At 46.4% G+C, this 17,584-nt stretch overlaps 1 protein-coding gene across 4 annotated transcripts in view; it reads left to right on the top strand.

The window, feature by feature from the left end:
- The window catches only part of KIRREL3 (kirre like nephrin family adhesion molecule 3), a 603,038-nt gene extending 587,684 nt beyond the window's left edge, over positions 1–15,354 (top strand). For all 4 annotated transcript variants that reach the window (XM_083162831.1, XM_083162830.1, XM_083162832.1 and 1 more), the window contains 2 exons: positions 10,413–10,493; positions 13,676–15,354. In XM_083162831.1, coding sequence (XP_083018957.1) covers positions 10,413–10,493; positions 13,676–14,119 — 525 coding nt within the window. In that variant the 3' untranslated portion in view covers positions 14,120–15,354. The remainder of the gene's footprint in view (positions 1–10,412; positions 10,494–13,675) is intronic.
- The last annotated feature ends 2,230 nt before the right edge of the window (positions 15,355–17,584 follow it).

Genomic DNA, 17,584 nt, shown 5'->3' with positions numbered 1-17,584 from the left:
TCCCAATAGGAGTCCGTGTGATTGGTAAAAGCGTGAAAAAATTTTTTAAAAAGGGGAAAAAATTGGAAAACCTCATATCGACCTTTACGCGTGTTGAACATTGCTATTTCCCTCCATTCTCGGGCATGCTGATGACATTGCCGTAGACCTGACCACACTGGTAGTAATAAGACCCAATGCACAATATACCTGCTGTCTACATTATCCGCAATGGCCGCAGCACTCAGGGGATTTTCCTGTCTGTTGCTTGCGCTTAGGTTAACCTCAGTCCTTTAAAGTACTTTTATAACTTATGGTCTCCTGAACGACTTCCTCCCTGGCGCAGAGATACAGGAAATTAAAGCCATCTTCTTCTTCTTCATCACTTTTCATTAAAATCAGAGCAAACATTTATCTCCGAGGCTTTATAAAAGGATGTGACAGATCACTCTATAACAGGATACGAATCGCTGCAATCCGTTATCACTGAGCGCCAGTCACAGCAATACAAATGGGAATTTAAATACTGACCACGCCACACTAAAGATATTCTATGTACACATACACCCTGATAAACTATTTTATTGCAGCATATTAATTGCAGCCTGCGCTTCATAAATCTGGCCTGTAAAAAAAGAGGGACTGGGAGAAGCACTTAAATACGGGCAGACTTATCCCTCCTCCTAATGCATAAATGTGATTTACACATACAATGGTTCCTGATAAATGGTTTCCTCCCATGAAATGTTTCGCTCTTTATAACATTTATAGAGATGAAATGAAAGAGATGAAATCTAGAAAGCAAATGTGTAATCCTGCGCCCCGATAATCAATGGCAATCACGCTTCCCAGATGTAGTATAGAGCGGCCGCAAGCCTCCTCCTTGGGGGACGCCAGTGATAGCAGTTTCCGGGATAATTAACTTATAATATAGGGTACAATACTTAACAGATTACTGCGTAATTAAGTGTACAAATCACTGGAAGTACGGGGAGAAATTTGCTGAGGTGGAAAAACAAAACAGGAAAGAAAAAAAATACAGATTAACTTGTTTTACTAGCGAGAATAAATTTCCAGAGGGAGATGTCCCTTTTGCAAGAGTGCATTCCAGTAGGGCATATATTATATATAGTATATGGAATACAATGGGATGACCAGATCCATCATTCCAAAGGAGGGAATCTGGACAAGGGTCAGATTAATCTATTTAACATGCCCCCAAACACACACACACACACCTCCCGCAGGCTGACCCTTACCCTCCGCACTAGTGCCTAATCCTAACTCCTGTACCCAGCCTAACCCTAAATCACCTTATTAGTACCTAAACCTAACCCTTCCGTTCCCGACCTGTCACAATACAGCAGTTAAACAAGGATCCAGTCTTGGTTTTAGTTGCAGCTCAGGTATTAACACTGACAAGCTGATGAGTTGCACCAGAGAGCTGCCTTTAAAAATGGGTTATATAGACCAGTCCAATGCCCCTGACAGTGGACTAGCTGCCCAGGTGATAGGGGGTCTACAGATTAAGGAGAGTCATTTGGGGTATTGGGAATACAGAGACTCTGAGGGGGCCAGTTTGGGAAACTGAGGAAAATGCAGGAAATTTGACAGAAGCTGGGGGTTCTTGGAAGAGTAACCGTTTTTTGTACATAAAGAGTCACATGACCCAATGAGAGACTCATTCTATAGTGTGAAAAAACAGATAGCAGATAGTAGCTGGGATGAGGATGCGCCAACGGTAGACTGACCATTGGGCAGTTGGTTTTATCGCATTCACTGATAGTCCGCAGACCCAGAGACCTCCACTGCTCTTACACAGACCATGTCTGCCCATCACGTCCAATCACAATCCAACTGGATATGACTTGATTATATGTTGGACAAAGAATGTGATCTTCTTGGATTTCTTCCCCAGCCTCATCAACTCCATATAAAAAGCATTAAGATTACGGTTGAGATTTAATAGGATGAGAGATTCAGAAAGTGAGAGATTTGGTGAGAAATCTCCAGGTTTTTTAACGAGGCAATCATTTACACTGCAAAATCAAACTGGTTTTGCAGCGTAAATGATTGCCGCTTTTAAAAAACTGGAGATTTCTCACCAAATCTCTCACTTTCTGAATCTCTCATCCTATTAAATCTCACCCTACGTCACAATGGCCCTTATTCTGATCGGTGCGGCCGGAGCCGATTATGCGGCCAGGACCGTGCGTGCGAAACCCCGCCTTCCATACGGATCGCCAACTCCGTCCGTATGCGGTAAGAAGCTGTCCGAACGGACCGAACGTGTATTTTTCACGGAATACGCCTCCTCCATCTAAGGGAACCTCCCCCATCATTCGATGGTCGCAGACCATCGAATGCAGGACCATGTGCTCCACCAGCACCCGCAACCTCAGACCACACGGACATTTTTCCGTGCAAAAGCAGGGATCTGGGCGGGCAGCTGACATCCGGCGATGTCATATGTCCGCCCCCTACACGTGCGTCACGGCCGCATTACCATACGTACGCCCAACGTTTTCATGGGAACTCCCATGAAACGCGGGGCGTATGCATATGGTAATGAGCCCAAATAGCCCTTCAAGCCCCTCTCCACCCCCTGTTCGGAGTGTTCACATATCATGCGGGATTTGGCCGTACGCCCCGCTCGCACATGCGCAGAGACGCCTCTGCACATGCGCAGACACAAAACATCGGCGGCCCGAACGCACGCGGATATATCCGCACCGATCAGAATAAGGGCCAATATGACAGTTATAAACAACTTAAAAGTGAAACGAAGAAGAATATTACATTCTAACCCAATACGACAAGTACTGTCATAAAGTAGTGTTTAACAGACAGCACAATAGTATATTTGTGCATAACTCATCAAAAGTAACAACTATAAAGCAACACATTATAAAAGATCTGTCTAGAAGGCCCAGTAATAGAACGGGTCCCTGGACTCTACAGAGAGTGCCCGTTCCAGGGTTTCCATGCAATAAAACAACATATTGGAAGGAGGAATAACAAAGCAATCACATCTCCCAGCGTTTAATGGTGCGAGATCTTTATAAAGATTGTCACTTCATTATTTTTTTCATTTTAAATCTAGCTATATCTTTACATGACCACCTGCTCTAAAGGTAATAAAATGCTAAATGAGTTCCCTGGTAATAAAGCTATACATCCAGAACCAGCTACAGTAAATACAGAAATAGAGGCAGCGGTACAATATATTCAGATGAAAGACTAATCAAAGGATAAAGGCATGCACATTTACCATAGCAATTGGGTGCAAATAGCAGATTTAACATTCCGTGGGACTAACATCTATAGCTGTTATATGAAAGGGTCTGATTCAGACCTAAACGCACAGCGGCAAATTCACACGGCCAGCGATAAGTTTAGCCTCCACCCCACTAGAGTAAAATCCCACCTTGCAAATGAATGTGGATGCTATGCAGATGGATGTGTACAGCTGCACATCCGTTCGCACCTGAGCAAAAATGTCCAAGACCCATCGTAACAGGCGCACCATCAAATGATTTTTACACCGAGCACAACTCATTGCAGCCACCGCATAGCCCAGGACTTGCTTGGTGGCTGCGATGACTACAGGCATATCCTGCCTAATACTAACTTCACACATACTCCCCAAACAGGCTTTGGCAGGGCTTCAGTTTCTCCGACACTCCCAGCGGTTGTTTTTTTTCAGCACACCCAGCATTTCTTGCCACTCCCAAAAAGTGGTTGGTTCCCACCCCCACATGCTCACCCCCTCCTATAACAGATGCAAAGTTTGTTGCATATCTACCCTAATGTTCTACCTCAACCTGCCCAATCTACTTCCTCTGCTCTGCCTCATCTGATAATAACCCTGTTTGGCCCATCTTGTTCTATGGACATCTTCCCTACCACCTTAAAACAGCCAATCATCAATGTCAACTACCTCTTGACCTTTTTTCAGGCTATTTCCTCATTCCTTTCCAAACTTCTTCTACAACCATTGTATATTTGCTTAGTAGGCTTGCTTTTCATTCACTTTCTGCATCTCTTACTCTACCTCTTACTCTACTCTTACCCTACCCAAGAGTCTCCTCAACCAATTTCTTTTTCTCTTTGAAAGCTCCTGCCTTTGTCTTCTCATCTGCTCCTTGTACCTCCTATATAACCACTGACATGATCCTTTACCTTTCCTCTCCCCCTGCTCTCCTCTGAACTCCCAGACTGTCATTGTGCTATCTCCAATTGGCTGGTAAATTCTACTTTAAGCTTCACATACAGTATCAAAAACAAGCCCCCTCCTCCGGTCTCCTTTGTTTCTCATGTTCACTGCATGGGTATCATCATGAAGCCCTATCTAAACCCCTTACAATCCGTTCCTCACCCAATCCAGTCCCATCCATCTTCAAAAGAGGTTAAGCTTCACTAGTACCTCTCACTTCTAATAGAGGTCACCAAGCCCATTATGCAAGATATTGCCGTTTATCACTTTTATTATTGCAGGCTTCACCTTCTTTCACATTTGTCCATTCTGTGATCTTTCTTGAATGTAGGGACAGAGAGGCTATTCCTCCTCAGCTGTCTGCAAAACCACCCATCAGCTCCTCATTCTCTCAAGAATACAATTACAATTGCTTCCCATAACCTATAAAGCCTTCTGTAATGACTTCTCCTACATCTCAGACCTGGTCTAGAAATTCTCCTACTTGCCACCTCTGTTCAGTCAATGACCTTCATCACACTCAATGAACATGTCACACTCCTGCCTTTAGAACTGCTCCCCGTCATTGGAACTGTCCAAACTTGCCTCCAAATCCTACAATCTTTCATTTGTGGTCACTTTTCAGGGAGTATTGTATTAAATTCTACTGTAAGAGGGTGATTAGGGGTTTCTCTTTTGGGATATTTGCAAGGTTTCTGTGCTTAGACCAGTTGGGTCCTCCACAGTGATGGATCTAGTTATCTGTGCATCCCTGAATATAGCTTATGTATACAGTGGATGTCATAAGCACATGGATCATTTCTCAGGGCTCTTGCCAGAAGTCTTTTTCTTGGCTCAGCACCACAATGAGGTTGCCAACCTAGACTGCATGTTTAAATGATGCGGAAAAGTTTTGTCTTTACAACAAGTTTCAAGAACTCTTAAATGTATGCATGATGGCTGGGCAGTCTGCTTTTGTTCTTTACCCTTCCACAGAAACCTGGCATCGTTCCCTCTCCAGCCAGGCCCGCAATCGGAACGCGCTCTCCCGGTATGTGAAATGACTTTGCCCCTTCCAGGAAGGCTGGAGATGAATTTGTAGCTGATCTATACTTTTAATCACTTTTCCAATCTGTCATAACTGAGCACCGTGACAATGTCACTGCCAAGGCTTGATGGCCTGCATTTCAAATGAGTCCGCTCTGCTGTCTGTATTAGGAAGTGTGTGCTCTATATGAAGGTGCTGCTTCTCTGCCACCTTATATGTGAAAGGCAGCACAGTGGCAGTAGAAGCAGTTTTCTTCTACTTTGCCTGCTTTCCTACACTGTGCCAGCTATGCAAAGTGAGAGGACAGAATTATTAGAATGATCGGTAGTAATTACGCTTGGTAATTACTGTGCCCGACACAATGCAAATGTACAAAAGCAATGTTACTTTCGCATCCAAATGTTTTGAAAGCCTTTGGGCAGAGTTTACAGCACACCGTGGGATAGGATTTGATTTTGTGGCCATCTTGGCAATACCGTTAGGAACTACAGAATAAAGAGTACCATTTTACAGAGAGCTCCACAGCTTCCTGCTTCCCCAGCATCAGATACAGAGAGCACCACAGCTTTCTGCCTCCACGACATCCGATACAGAGAGCTCTAGGCCGGAAATGCCTGTTTGCATCGCAGCCGCCAAGTAAGTCCCTGGCTACTCTGGTGCCCAGTGGAAAAATCGTTTCAGGGTGAGCCTGTAATGAACGGTTTTGGACATATTCACAAAGCTGCAAAGTCTTTGTACACAACGCCACGTACACATTAATTCAAAAGGTGAGATTTCACTGTCGCGGGGCAGTGTCTCCCTTCAATTCGTGGCCGTGTGATTAGATCTGAACCCTATATTATGGACATATATTATAGAAGTGTTCGGCGTCTGAAACGTTAAAATGCTAATACAATTTCCTTTTTGCAACACGTACACTTAGACCCATGTATACATTAGTGGCTGCCCACATTTCCTCTATTTCTACAAAGCAAAAGCAAGACGTCCAATTAAATATACAATGCGCCTCGGTTCTGCCCCAACCATGCAAGCCTTTACATTGTGTATAAAAAGAAAAGGAAAGTAAAACACATAATATAATGTTATAATGTTACACAAAAGTCTCTGAGTTATTTCTACCAGATTCCCCGCCGCCTGCACAATTACGAGAGATTAATTCTACGGACTATAGAAGTATTTCACAGTCATCACGTAAAAGGGCTTCAAATATAGAAAAAAGCTTATTTTTGCTCATTGAACAACCTAAATGGCACTGCATAAACCAGCAGAAAATAAAAAGCTGCAGTAACCAGACTTGGAACTTGCGTTAATTGCAGATCTCTGGCTCCTCGTCAGCATTTGCAGCACTGGATGATTCTGGTGACGGAACGAACGTGGACTGGCGCCATAATGTGACCAACATGGAATCAGTTATAATACATTCTCTGTTAATAGCTATTTTGGTACTTATATGTTAGTTGGGCGCCCACTAAGCTATTTGCTTAGCTTTCCGCGTCCCGTCACCACGCTTCAGGCTCGGTGGCTCGCTGCGCTCGCCACACTATATAAAATCAACTCCATGCCGACATGGATAGTGGGGGTATGAGCGTACTAACTATAGTGGGCGCCCAACTAACATATAAGTACCGCTATTTTTGTAAAGGGCTTAATTGAGACGGATCGCTAATCAGAGAATTCATAGTGGATTACGATTAGAAAGCTGTGACAGCAAGAGAAGACATCTTGTTCAAAACTTTCCCAAAAAAAATTGGGAATGGGTCGCTAATCGATATCCGCTTGCAAATCCATAGACAATTCCATAAATATTGAAGGGACTTTGCTGTTTGTTAAATGAGAATAGGTCAGAGGCTGCCACTAATCTGCGACTGAGACAGACTGGAAGTGGTCAGTGCTGACGTCTCAGACCTTCCTCATAAAACACCCAGAATACATCCGGTTTCCGATATATTTTTGCCAGGCCGGCTTCCTGTCAGTCAACCTTCAGCCACATTGCGGTTACAATCTATACACAGGGGGTTATTCTGGTTTACTCCTTCTGGCAAATTCCATCTCAAATGGACAAAACCATGGCCCTTATTCTAGTTGATTCGGTCGGATGCGTATTTTTGGACAGCCCCGCCTTCCATACGGATCGCTCACACCTTCCGAATGCGGGAAGATGCCGACCAAACGGACCGCAAGTGGATTTTTCATGTGAACACCTCCTCTATCTGTCGGAACTTCCCCCATCATTCCATGGTTGCCGACCATCGAATGCTGGACCGAGTGTTCACGCAGTACCGAGTGCTCCAGACCACTCAGGCATTTCTCCGTGTAAAAGCAGGGATATGGGCAGGCAGCTGGCATCCGGCTATGTCATATGTCCGCCCCCCCCCCCCACACGGGTGTCACGGCCGCATTACCATACGTACGCCCAACGGTTTCATGGGAACGGTTTCATATGGTAATGAGCCCAAACAGCCCTTCACGCCCCTCTTCACCCCCTGTTTGGATTGTTCCAACTGATCATTTTCTGTACAGAATTCACGCCGTATTTGGACATGCGTGGCGTTCGCACATGCGCATATACGCCTCTGCACATGTGCAAACATCAACCATTGGCCGTCCGTCCGCATTCGGAGCCATCCGACTCAATCAGAATAAGGGCCCATGTGCACTGCAGGTGCGGTAGATGTTACTTGTGCAGAGAGAGTTAGATTTGGGTGGGGTTTCACTTCAAAGTGAGATCTATACTGCAGTGTAAAAACAAAGCAGTCAGTATTTTCCCTGCACAGAAACAAAATAACTCACCCAAATCGAATTCTCTCTGCACATTTTACATCTGCCCCCCCTGCAATGCACATGGTTTTGTCCATCTAAGAAGGAAATTGCCTGAAGGAGTGAACCAGCATAACCCCCACATTTTCATCTGCTATTTCCCCTCACACATATGCAATGCGTACTGTACACATGTCATTTTCAAATCCTCCGATAAGCGATCCAAGCTGAATTAGGCCCCCAGATGGCTCCCTGACGTTCAATAGATCAGGTTTTCTCCGAATGGGAACCGTAATGTGGCCTGGCCTGAATCCGAGGGTACGTTCTGCACTAATTGGGGTCACCACGTGCTGAGGCAACATGGACATCAAAAACAAAAAAGCTTATGTCAACCTTTTCATGTGTCGACAAATGTCAAGGTCGACCCATTAAGTGTGACAACTCTCTAGTATCGTATGCAAGGGACAATAGCAGCAGCTCTGTACATGACTCGAATCGGTGCAGCAAGACTTGCTCCAGGCTCCGGCCTCGAAGTCAGATTACTTGTCATCTGTTGCTAGGAAACAACATCCCGGCGTTACCCAATCCCTGCCCTCTTATCGCCTGCACAATGAGAACTTACTCCAGTCTGAATGAATGTGCAGTCGGTGTTCCCATACCAGGACCCCCATTAATTCCTGTCTTATTATAGTCAGGGCGACGTGGCTAATTCATATGCATATTTTATGGTCCCTGGACAGGACGCTCACAGCCCACGCTTTTCCTTCCTCCGATCAGAGTTCGAATCCCAGTCCCTTGGGCAAAACAAGGAGTGCAGCGCGTCAGAATCAATAGCAATTATAGGTAACATTTCCATGCGGCCTGTTCTGTGGGTCCCCCCCCCCGTACACACCATTCAAAAATCTTTCCATATCTGAAATGGCTTTTATTTGACATTAGAAATGAGTTTGCCTGGCCTGGGGTGTTCCCTCATTCAGGAAAGGTCAGCTACGCTCTCAGGAATCACTAATTCATGCAGGTGAATTGACTAATGCTTCCAAAATAACCATGGCCCTTATTCTGATCGGTGCGGAAATTCCCGCATGCGGACGGACCGCCGATGTTGATCGTCTGCGCATGTGCAGAGGTCACTCTGCGCATGTGCAGGCGATTTCGCCGCACGGATTCTTTATACGCCGCACAGGGGGCGTAGAGGGGCGTGAGGGGCTACTTAGCCTCATTACCCTATGCATACGCCCCCCGTTTCATGGGCGTTTCCATGCAAACGCGGGGCGTATGCATGGTAATGAGGCCGTGACGCGTGGGTACGGGGCGGGCATCTGACATCGCCGGATGTCAGCTGCCTGCCCCTATACATGATTTCACACGGACAAGTGTCCGTGTGGTCTTGTGTTGCGGGACCTGGTGGAGCGTGCGGCCCTGCATTCGATGTTCGGCGACCATCGAATGCAGGGGCTGCTCCCACCATGGAGGAGGCGTATCCCCGTACAATTTCATGCGGATCGCCACATATCCGCATACGGACGGCAGGTGGCGATCCGTATGGAAGGCGGAGATTCGCCTGCACGGTTGCGGCCGCATATTCTGATCGGGCCGCACCGATCAGAATAAGGGCCCATGTGTGTGTGGGAATATATATGGTACACATTAACTGCACACTAGGCTACTTGGGTTCTGGATCTGTGGAATGAAGGGGCACCTATGTTAAAAAAATAAATTCTTGAACCTTTCATGTCCAGAAGTGCAGCAGTTTAGCTTAGTAAAATGGCTTCAGTTCTATGCGTGACACGGAAAGTACCATTTGGGACACCTCTATTTCTTCTTGCCAGCATGGGGAGCTGCAAGAGCATATGTCGCCACCAGAAGTTGTATATGTGTCCGATTGCAGATCTGCATTGGCTCTGTGCCTCCCCACCCATCCTCTCCACCAGCAGGTGGCGCAAACTCCCAGACTCCAGCACATCTGAAAATGCTATGCACATTAGACTGTCAGTCGGGGTTCTAGGTCCGTCCGCAGTCACAGACCTGTAAATTCTAGGTCCATCCACAGTCACAGACCTGTAAGTTCTAGGTCCGTCTGCAGTCACAGACCTGTAAGTTCTACGTCCGCAATCAGTAATTCATGGTACAACTTTGGCACATGCCCAGCGTCAAAACGAAGTGTGACTCAGTGATTGGCCAGGATACACTGTAGTTGAGTGGGAGAAAGAGAGTGGTAGGTGACTGAGGCTAGGTGGTTATATACCTCTGTGTCTTAATATACAGCTGTATAAATACAGAACATATATGTAACACTGGGATACTTTGGAAGGTTTAAAGTATTCTCTAATAAGAGTAAGCACATAAGCTGCTCAGCCCCAAATGACTGCGTTACCAATGTAATAATAATAACAGGACACAGCAAAGTAACGTGGCATTGTTCTTGTCTTACAGATTGACAGAGGAGATTTCCAGCAGGACTCTGTCCTCAAGCAGCTAGAGGTCCTGAAGGAGGAGGAGAAGGAGTTTCAGAAGGTAAAATGCACCTGTAACCGTATGCTTCCTTGTACAGCACTGCCGGCACTGTGCAGCACTGATTACACTGTACTTATAGTGCCAAATGTAATGGGGTGTGAGAATCAGAAAGGGAGATATAGGGCCAAATGTAATGGGGTGTGAGAAGCAGAAAGGGAGATATAGGGCCAAATCTAATGGGGTGTGAGAATCAGAAAGGGAGATTTTGGGAGAGTTTTCCCATTTTTTTCAAGCGGCCATCAATTGCATGGCAAAAATGACCCTGGTTTGTCAGTGTAAAGGATTGCCGCTTTAAAAATGATTGTGAACACTCTACCAAAATCGCTCATTGTCTAATTCTCACACCCTTTCACATTTGGTTCATAGAATGTGTCTGGGGCAGCCTGAGACAGTGACCAGACACACAGATGTGCCCATGTACAGCTAACATCAGTAGGGCTGCTGAGAGGGGGGGAGCTGGTACTAATTACCCGGGCCTAGGTTTGCTGGAGGGGCCCGGCGGGGGGCCTTGGTCCACAACCCCGCCCCCTTTCTCCTCCATCCCTCCCAGGCAGCACACGCCTACAGCATGTGCTGTGCTAACAGCAGGCTCAGCGTGAGAGCTCATGCTGAGCATGCTCTCAGCCAGGGCCGCGTGACACCACTAGGCAGCTCTAGGCATTTGCCTAGGGCGCCGGCACCTGGAGGGCGGCAGTTCGCCCCTCACCCCCAGCATGGAGGGTTAGCGAACTGTGTAAAAAACTTGCGGCGCCGGCGTCCCTGCAGTGCTGGAGCGGGCAGGGGTGTCCGTGCCGCGGGGGAACCTGCGGCGCTGTCATTGTGTATAAAGCTGGCGGCGGTCGGCGGGGTCCCTGCAGTGAATAGAAAATAACTAGCGCTATGCGCGCAACGGCGCGGGAAGCGCTAGTTATTTTCTATTCACTGCAGGGACCCCGCTGGCCGCCGCCAGCTTTATACACAATGACAGCGCCGCAGGTTCCCCCGCGGCACGGACACCCCTGCCAGCTCCAGCACTGCAGGGACCCCGGCGCCGCAAGTTTTTTACACAGGTAACACCACCACCGCCCCCCCACCGCCCCCACCGGCCCTGCTCTCAGCACAGCACATGCTGTAGGTGTTTGCTGCTGCTGCTAAGGGGGGGTGGCAATAACACTCCCCCCTCGACTTTAAAGTGTGTTTTCACCCCCTAAGCGTTTTTTGGGGCGTCGCCTTGTTGCAGGAGGTGGCCACACCTCCAAAATTTTACTGGGGTACAACATACCTCTCTACTGCCCTGAGCGTCAGTACGCCATGTGGCGAGGGATGTCTATGCTGTGACTTACCCCCCAGGTCCCGCATGACTTTTGTAGAGTTGGGAGCCTCATTTTTTTGTTAGTTGCTATAGGCAACATCTCATCCAAAACAGAACTCCTACTGTACCTTAGTAAATTTACCCCAAAGAATTTGGGCAACATCCCATCTCCAATAGAATTTACCCCTATTCGTTGTGCATAAACCATACACAATTGTGCAGTTTGCTAAAGTAAAGTTCAAAGTCCCGTCCCCCCCCTCCTCCCATAACCGGCGACTAGGACAGAATATTAAGACTGACCCCCCTTTCCTCTCCCAGAAACAATTTCAGTCTGTTATTAGCCTTTTAAGTCAGATTTATTTACATGCAGATGAAGGAATGTGTTTAAAAGGATAATTAATCTCTTCTCCCAAAAAAAAAAAAAAATTGATTTAGTGTCATATTTAATCAAAGTGGTCTCCATAGCAACAGGAGCAGAGTGCGTCTCTCGGGAGCCTAGGCGATGCGTGCGGCCGCAAACCATTGTGTCTCCGCGTTCTCCCCACTCCTGCACTCTGTCTGTTTGATTATGGAGGGCGCCGTTAGCCCTGAATCAGCGACTAGTAATGAGCCCCCCGTCTCCAGCCAATCTGACGGGTCACAACACCAGGAGCAGTGACTGTACTGAACCCAGAAGGTCAGGCTTCACGTTTGCAAATAGATCCTGGGTCTGCAGGTGTTTCTACAAAATGTGAAATGTGTGTGGTGCACAGGGGCCCCTTAGTTCAGGGGAGCCCACACACTGCACCCAGGTTTCTGGTACAGTACAGTTATAGCCACACTCATTGTTGCCATGCATGACATACAGTACAGTACGTGGCAATTGGTCCCGCCGCCATGCACTTGCATCTAATTCGCTACCACAGTTAATAGAAAAGCATTGAGGAGCGATTCGTGGGTGTGATTTTTGGCACACCAAACACGCATAAGTGGGCGTATCTTGGCATCGATAAGCGTGTTACATCTGTACATATAAAATGTAGGCTCGTTGCCACCAGTATGCCGAACCGCATACAGAGAAGGTGTCACATCTCTTTATATACTGTGTGGATCATGGAAGCTAGCTGGGCAAACGGCAATACTTGGACTGCTGGCGCGGATCATTTGGGGGTACTAATCAATCTCAGTGCCCGCCGGTTCCTTATAGCCCAGGTCTGCAGGCTCATGTATTGCCTAAAATGCCAATACTATTGATAAGAGTATATTCAAGTTCATTTAGTTAACGTACTCCATATTATTCCAGAACATCATTGGCACCACTTACTTCTGGTTGGTGCCATCTTGTCAACCTCCGTTCCTTGTCCTGATATTTGGCTATACGTTTTACATTCCACCCGCTCTTCAAATAATATGAATAACTTCTGACCAGTGATGGCACCAGATGAGGGAAGGGCTGCAGCACAGTTCAAATTAGGCACCAACTGCCAGTGAGTCGGTTTGGAATGGCAGTTGGTGGCAGGGGGTGGATCTCTCCTATTTGAATGTTGAACTGTGCTGCAGCCCCTCCTCCGGAGCCTCCCCTTTACTCATTCCAGTATCTTTTGTGGGTATAATTAAAGGCTGTCATGACCTGATCACTGATTCTACAGCTAGTAGGGGGTAAGGGACCATGGAACTGCACATCCCAGCATGCCCTCCAGCAACTTTAACATAATCTAACAGAAAAACACTGCCATGGCATGCTGGGACTTGAAGTTCCACAGTGGCTGGAGTGCCACAGGTTGCATACCCCTGGCCTAGTATTTAGTTGTTATGGGATACAGAATTTCCTTATTTACAAGCTAAATTAAAGCAAACTAGACCCCTAAATTCCTGGCCCGATGGACTGACCACGCATGTTTATGCATTGCAGGATCCCACCAATGGCTACTACAGCGTGAACACCTTCAAAGACCACCACTCAACGCCAACCATCGCCTTATCCAACTGCCAGCCTGACATCCGCCCGGCCAACAAGCAGCGGGTACCCACAGGCATGTCTTTTACCAACATCTACAGCACCCTGAGCGGCCAGAACCGGCTCTACGACTACAGCCAGCGCTTTGTTCTTGGCATGGGGAGCAGTTCCATCGAGCTGTGCGAACGCGAGTTCCAGAGAGGCTCCATGAGCGACAGCAGCTCCTTCATGGACACTCAGTGTGACAGCAGCGTCAGCAGCAGCGGGAAGCAAGATGGCTACGTCCAGTTCGACAAGTCCAGCAAAGCTTCAGCCTCCTCCTCTCATTTTTCCCAGTCATCCTCTCAAAACTCTGACCCGAGCCGGCCCCTTCAGAGGAGAATGCAGACGCACGTGTGACGCCCGGAGCCCCTGGGGCATTGTGCGTGGGACACCGAGGAAGAATGGACGATGTAGAGGATTCTGGGAGGTCTCTGGTCAGGGACCTCCAGGGAAAGGACTTCTGACAGCAAGAAGCCTGGAACCCAAGGGGCGGAATCCTCTCTTCCCGACATATTTATTTAGTTTTATATTTATATGAAAAGGGAAGGGACCTTTTTATTGTACAAATCACTTTGTTCAGTGGAGTACAACAAGCCATGGTTCTATTGTGTAGGTGGGTGGGAAATAAACATTTTATAAAACTATCCCCCAAGTTGTAAAATAATAAAACCAAGCTCCCAATTCCGACTGGAGCCGAACTGTTACTTGTTTTCAGCAGCCTGTAGGAATCTAGCCATGACTGAGGAGACCGGTAGTAATAATGGCCGGTGAGCTCGGAGGTTTTGCCGAGACCCCCCCCAATAGGCTCGCTTCTTCCTGGCTCTGTGCAACAGATGAGACGTGGCAGGAAAGCAGTGTGGATCTGTTACTCGATTAATATATTTAATATAAACCAATAAAAATAGACATTGAGTCTTGTAGGGGAGCACAGGACTCTGGAAGCTGCCGTGTACCAGGGTTGTGGCTGTAGTCTATAGATCAGATTGTTTTGTGTCTGTCCGGAACAGGTTTCCTTATTTTATAAATTTTATCATATTTTAATTAAAAAAATGAAAGAAAGAATAAAAAAAGCCACATCTCAAAATCAAAAACACCTCTAGGGTCAGGGATGGTGAGGGCCGTGTATCTTATCTGGGCCTTATCAGGATCCGCCATATTAAGCACATACGAGTATATATTCTCACTGCGATTACTGGGCAGGGAGCAGCCGACGTCAGACATCCAAGAGGCAGGGGACAAGAGGTGGGAGCAGTGACGAACAAACATGTCTTCATGAAAAGAAGGTGGATTCACCATCACAACGGGGTCATCTATGTTTGTTAGAATATATATATATGTATACACGCATACACACACTTACTGTATGTCTTAAGAAACTGCAGGCCTCGGCACAGGAAGACAGGCCAGCCTTGTCAGTTACAGTATGTCATGGGCGGCAGAGATGCACAGAGACAGCATTGCTTCTTACGTGGTCTCCTGACAATCAGATGCCAGAAGCAATGCGGCTTTAGGACAGTCTGTTCCTGGTGCCTCTTCGACAATCCCTAAAATAGCACAAAATACAGATTAAAATATAAAACCTGTCATGTTAACTACATTTGCCTGGTTTCCTCATTTCCATCTGCAGGGGAATTGTGGTGTGATGTGTGCAAGGATTTGCAGTCACCTACTGTATATACAGCACTTATGTGGTCTTCAGGACCAGATTAGAGATACCATAGAACAGTAACACACTGCAGTGTCTATGCTTGCTAAGTATTGTTGTGGACTCATCTCCACCAGAAACAGGATGCAGAGGCCAGGTAGCAGAGAGAGAGAGAGCGGGCAGGGTGTGGGGAAAGAGATATAGCAGACAGAGAAACCAAGACCACTTTTGAATGTTAGGACAAGGAATTGAAGGGGAAGGGGAGGCAGTGAAGGTTCGGAATAGAGGAGAGGTTGAAGAGTGATGAGATAGCAAGGAGATATGAGCCAGCATGGAGGATGGATGTAAGTGGAGAGTTGCGAGAAAGGAATACAAGAGTCTCAGGTTGCAGTAGTCCAGGCAGAAGAGGGCAAATTCATGGATGATATTGCAGGACTGGAAGTGTCAGTATTGGGAAATAGAAGGAATGGGATGGACTTCAGTGATAGAAGAGAGAGTAGTGTCAACAACATTAAGGGAGAGGTGGGGGTGACCCAATGCTCAGTCTTAAGGTGTGTACACACGTATCAATTTACTTTCAATGTCACCTATTCTACCCATTCGATTTCGCCTTTGCTTTTACATTCGATCTGCACTTTGGTTGGAAAGGTTGAGAGGTTGGGGGGAGAAGAGCTGGAGTATTGGTTCAAAGTTGTTGGTTGAAATTTACTAAGATGGGAGTTTTATTTTAGATGAGATGTTGCTACGGGCAACCAATCAGATACTATCTATTATTTCTAGATGGTGCTATATAAATAAGAAGTAGATTCTGTTTGGTTGCCCATAGCAACATCCCATTTGAACTAGAACTAGTAAATTTCCCCCGATACGAGAAGTCACAGATTCCTATTGCACCATATAGACCATTCCTTTCATCACTAGCATGTAGCCATCATTGCAGCCATTGTGGGGTATGCTTTAATCATAGCACCTCAAGGGGTGGTCACTGGTCCCCAATAAACAGACTGCATTATCCAGAATTGTCCTTCAGCCAGCAGCTTCCTCCACGGCTTGCAGACAATTGGGTCACATTAACGCTAAGGATGAAAGAATGGTCAGAACATAACTATGGACTTAATACCTCAAATTAAGTCACTGAATGGAAAAAGCAAGAGGCTCCTTGATCTGAAATGATAGATTATAATAAAGTAGCCTTCTCAATGGGGCGGCAAATCAATTTCTGACTAGTAAAGTTCAATTAAGATGTAGAAAATTGGAATAATCCTCCAACACAGACATATTGATCCTGACTAGCTGCATTATAAATTACAGGAAAATATGGATGCATTAACCCTCTAGTGGGTTATTCTGCCAACCGTGGAGACGATCAGCACAGAACGTACCTGCTCTCTGCGATTCCCAGTAACCGAGGTCAAGGTAAAAACTGCCGTCACGCCAAAAGGTCACAACTATGAGGCCCTTGCACCAATCAGTTATGAAAAGCTTAAACCCGCTGTAATAAATAATCTCTGACATACACAGGAAACGTCAGCGTTGTAAATTAGGTTCAGAACAACACAATATTTGTCAGGTTCACTTTTCTGGTGACACTGCTTGTGATAGAGCGGAGCCAATAATAAGCTTCACGTTGATCTCAGGGCCTGATTCATATCTGACTGCTGATGTGCGAATTTGCAGGAGACTGCAATCAGACAGCCGCCGCCCCGACAGAGTGAAATCCTGCCATGTGCAAATCTGTGTGTTTCGTGTGAATCGATTGCGGTTTTGCAAATCCATTCACAACTCACATCGAGGGTGAAATCTAATAGGATGAGAGATTCAGAAAGTGAGAAATTTTAAAGCGGCAGTCATTAAAACTGCAAAATCAAACTGGTTTTGCAGTGTAAATGATTGCCTCTTTAAAGAAACTGGAGATTTCTTACCCAACTTCTCATCCTATTAAATTTCACCCCGATTGTTTTTTCCACTGGGCACCAGTCATCGCACACTCAGTCATTTCATAATCGAGCGGCTTGTGAAAACGCACAACAACGTCTGAATAACCCCCTTTGCTTCAAACTGCACTGGTCATTGGTATTATCTTTCTTACCTTTTATTTATAGAGGTTCCACAAAGTGTCTGCTTCCCTGTATAGTGTAACATTGGCCAATAAGAGTATCAGAGCATAGCTGCAATAT

This window comes from Crinia signifera, chromosome 19, assembly GCF_055691185.1.
Source record: "Crinia signifera chromosome 19, ASM5569118v1, whole genome shotgun sequence".
NCBI classification, from domain to species: domain Eukaryota; kingdom Metazoa; phylum Chordata; class Amphibia; order Anura; family Myobatrachidae; genus Crinia; species Crinia signifera.
This window is presented reverse-complemented; position numbering and strand designations above follow the sequence as displayed.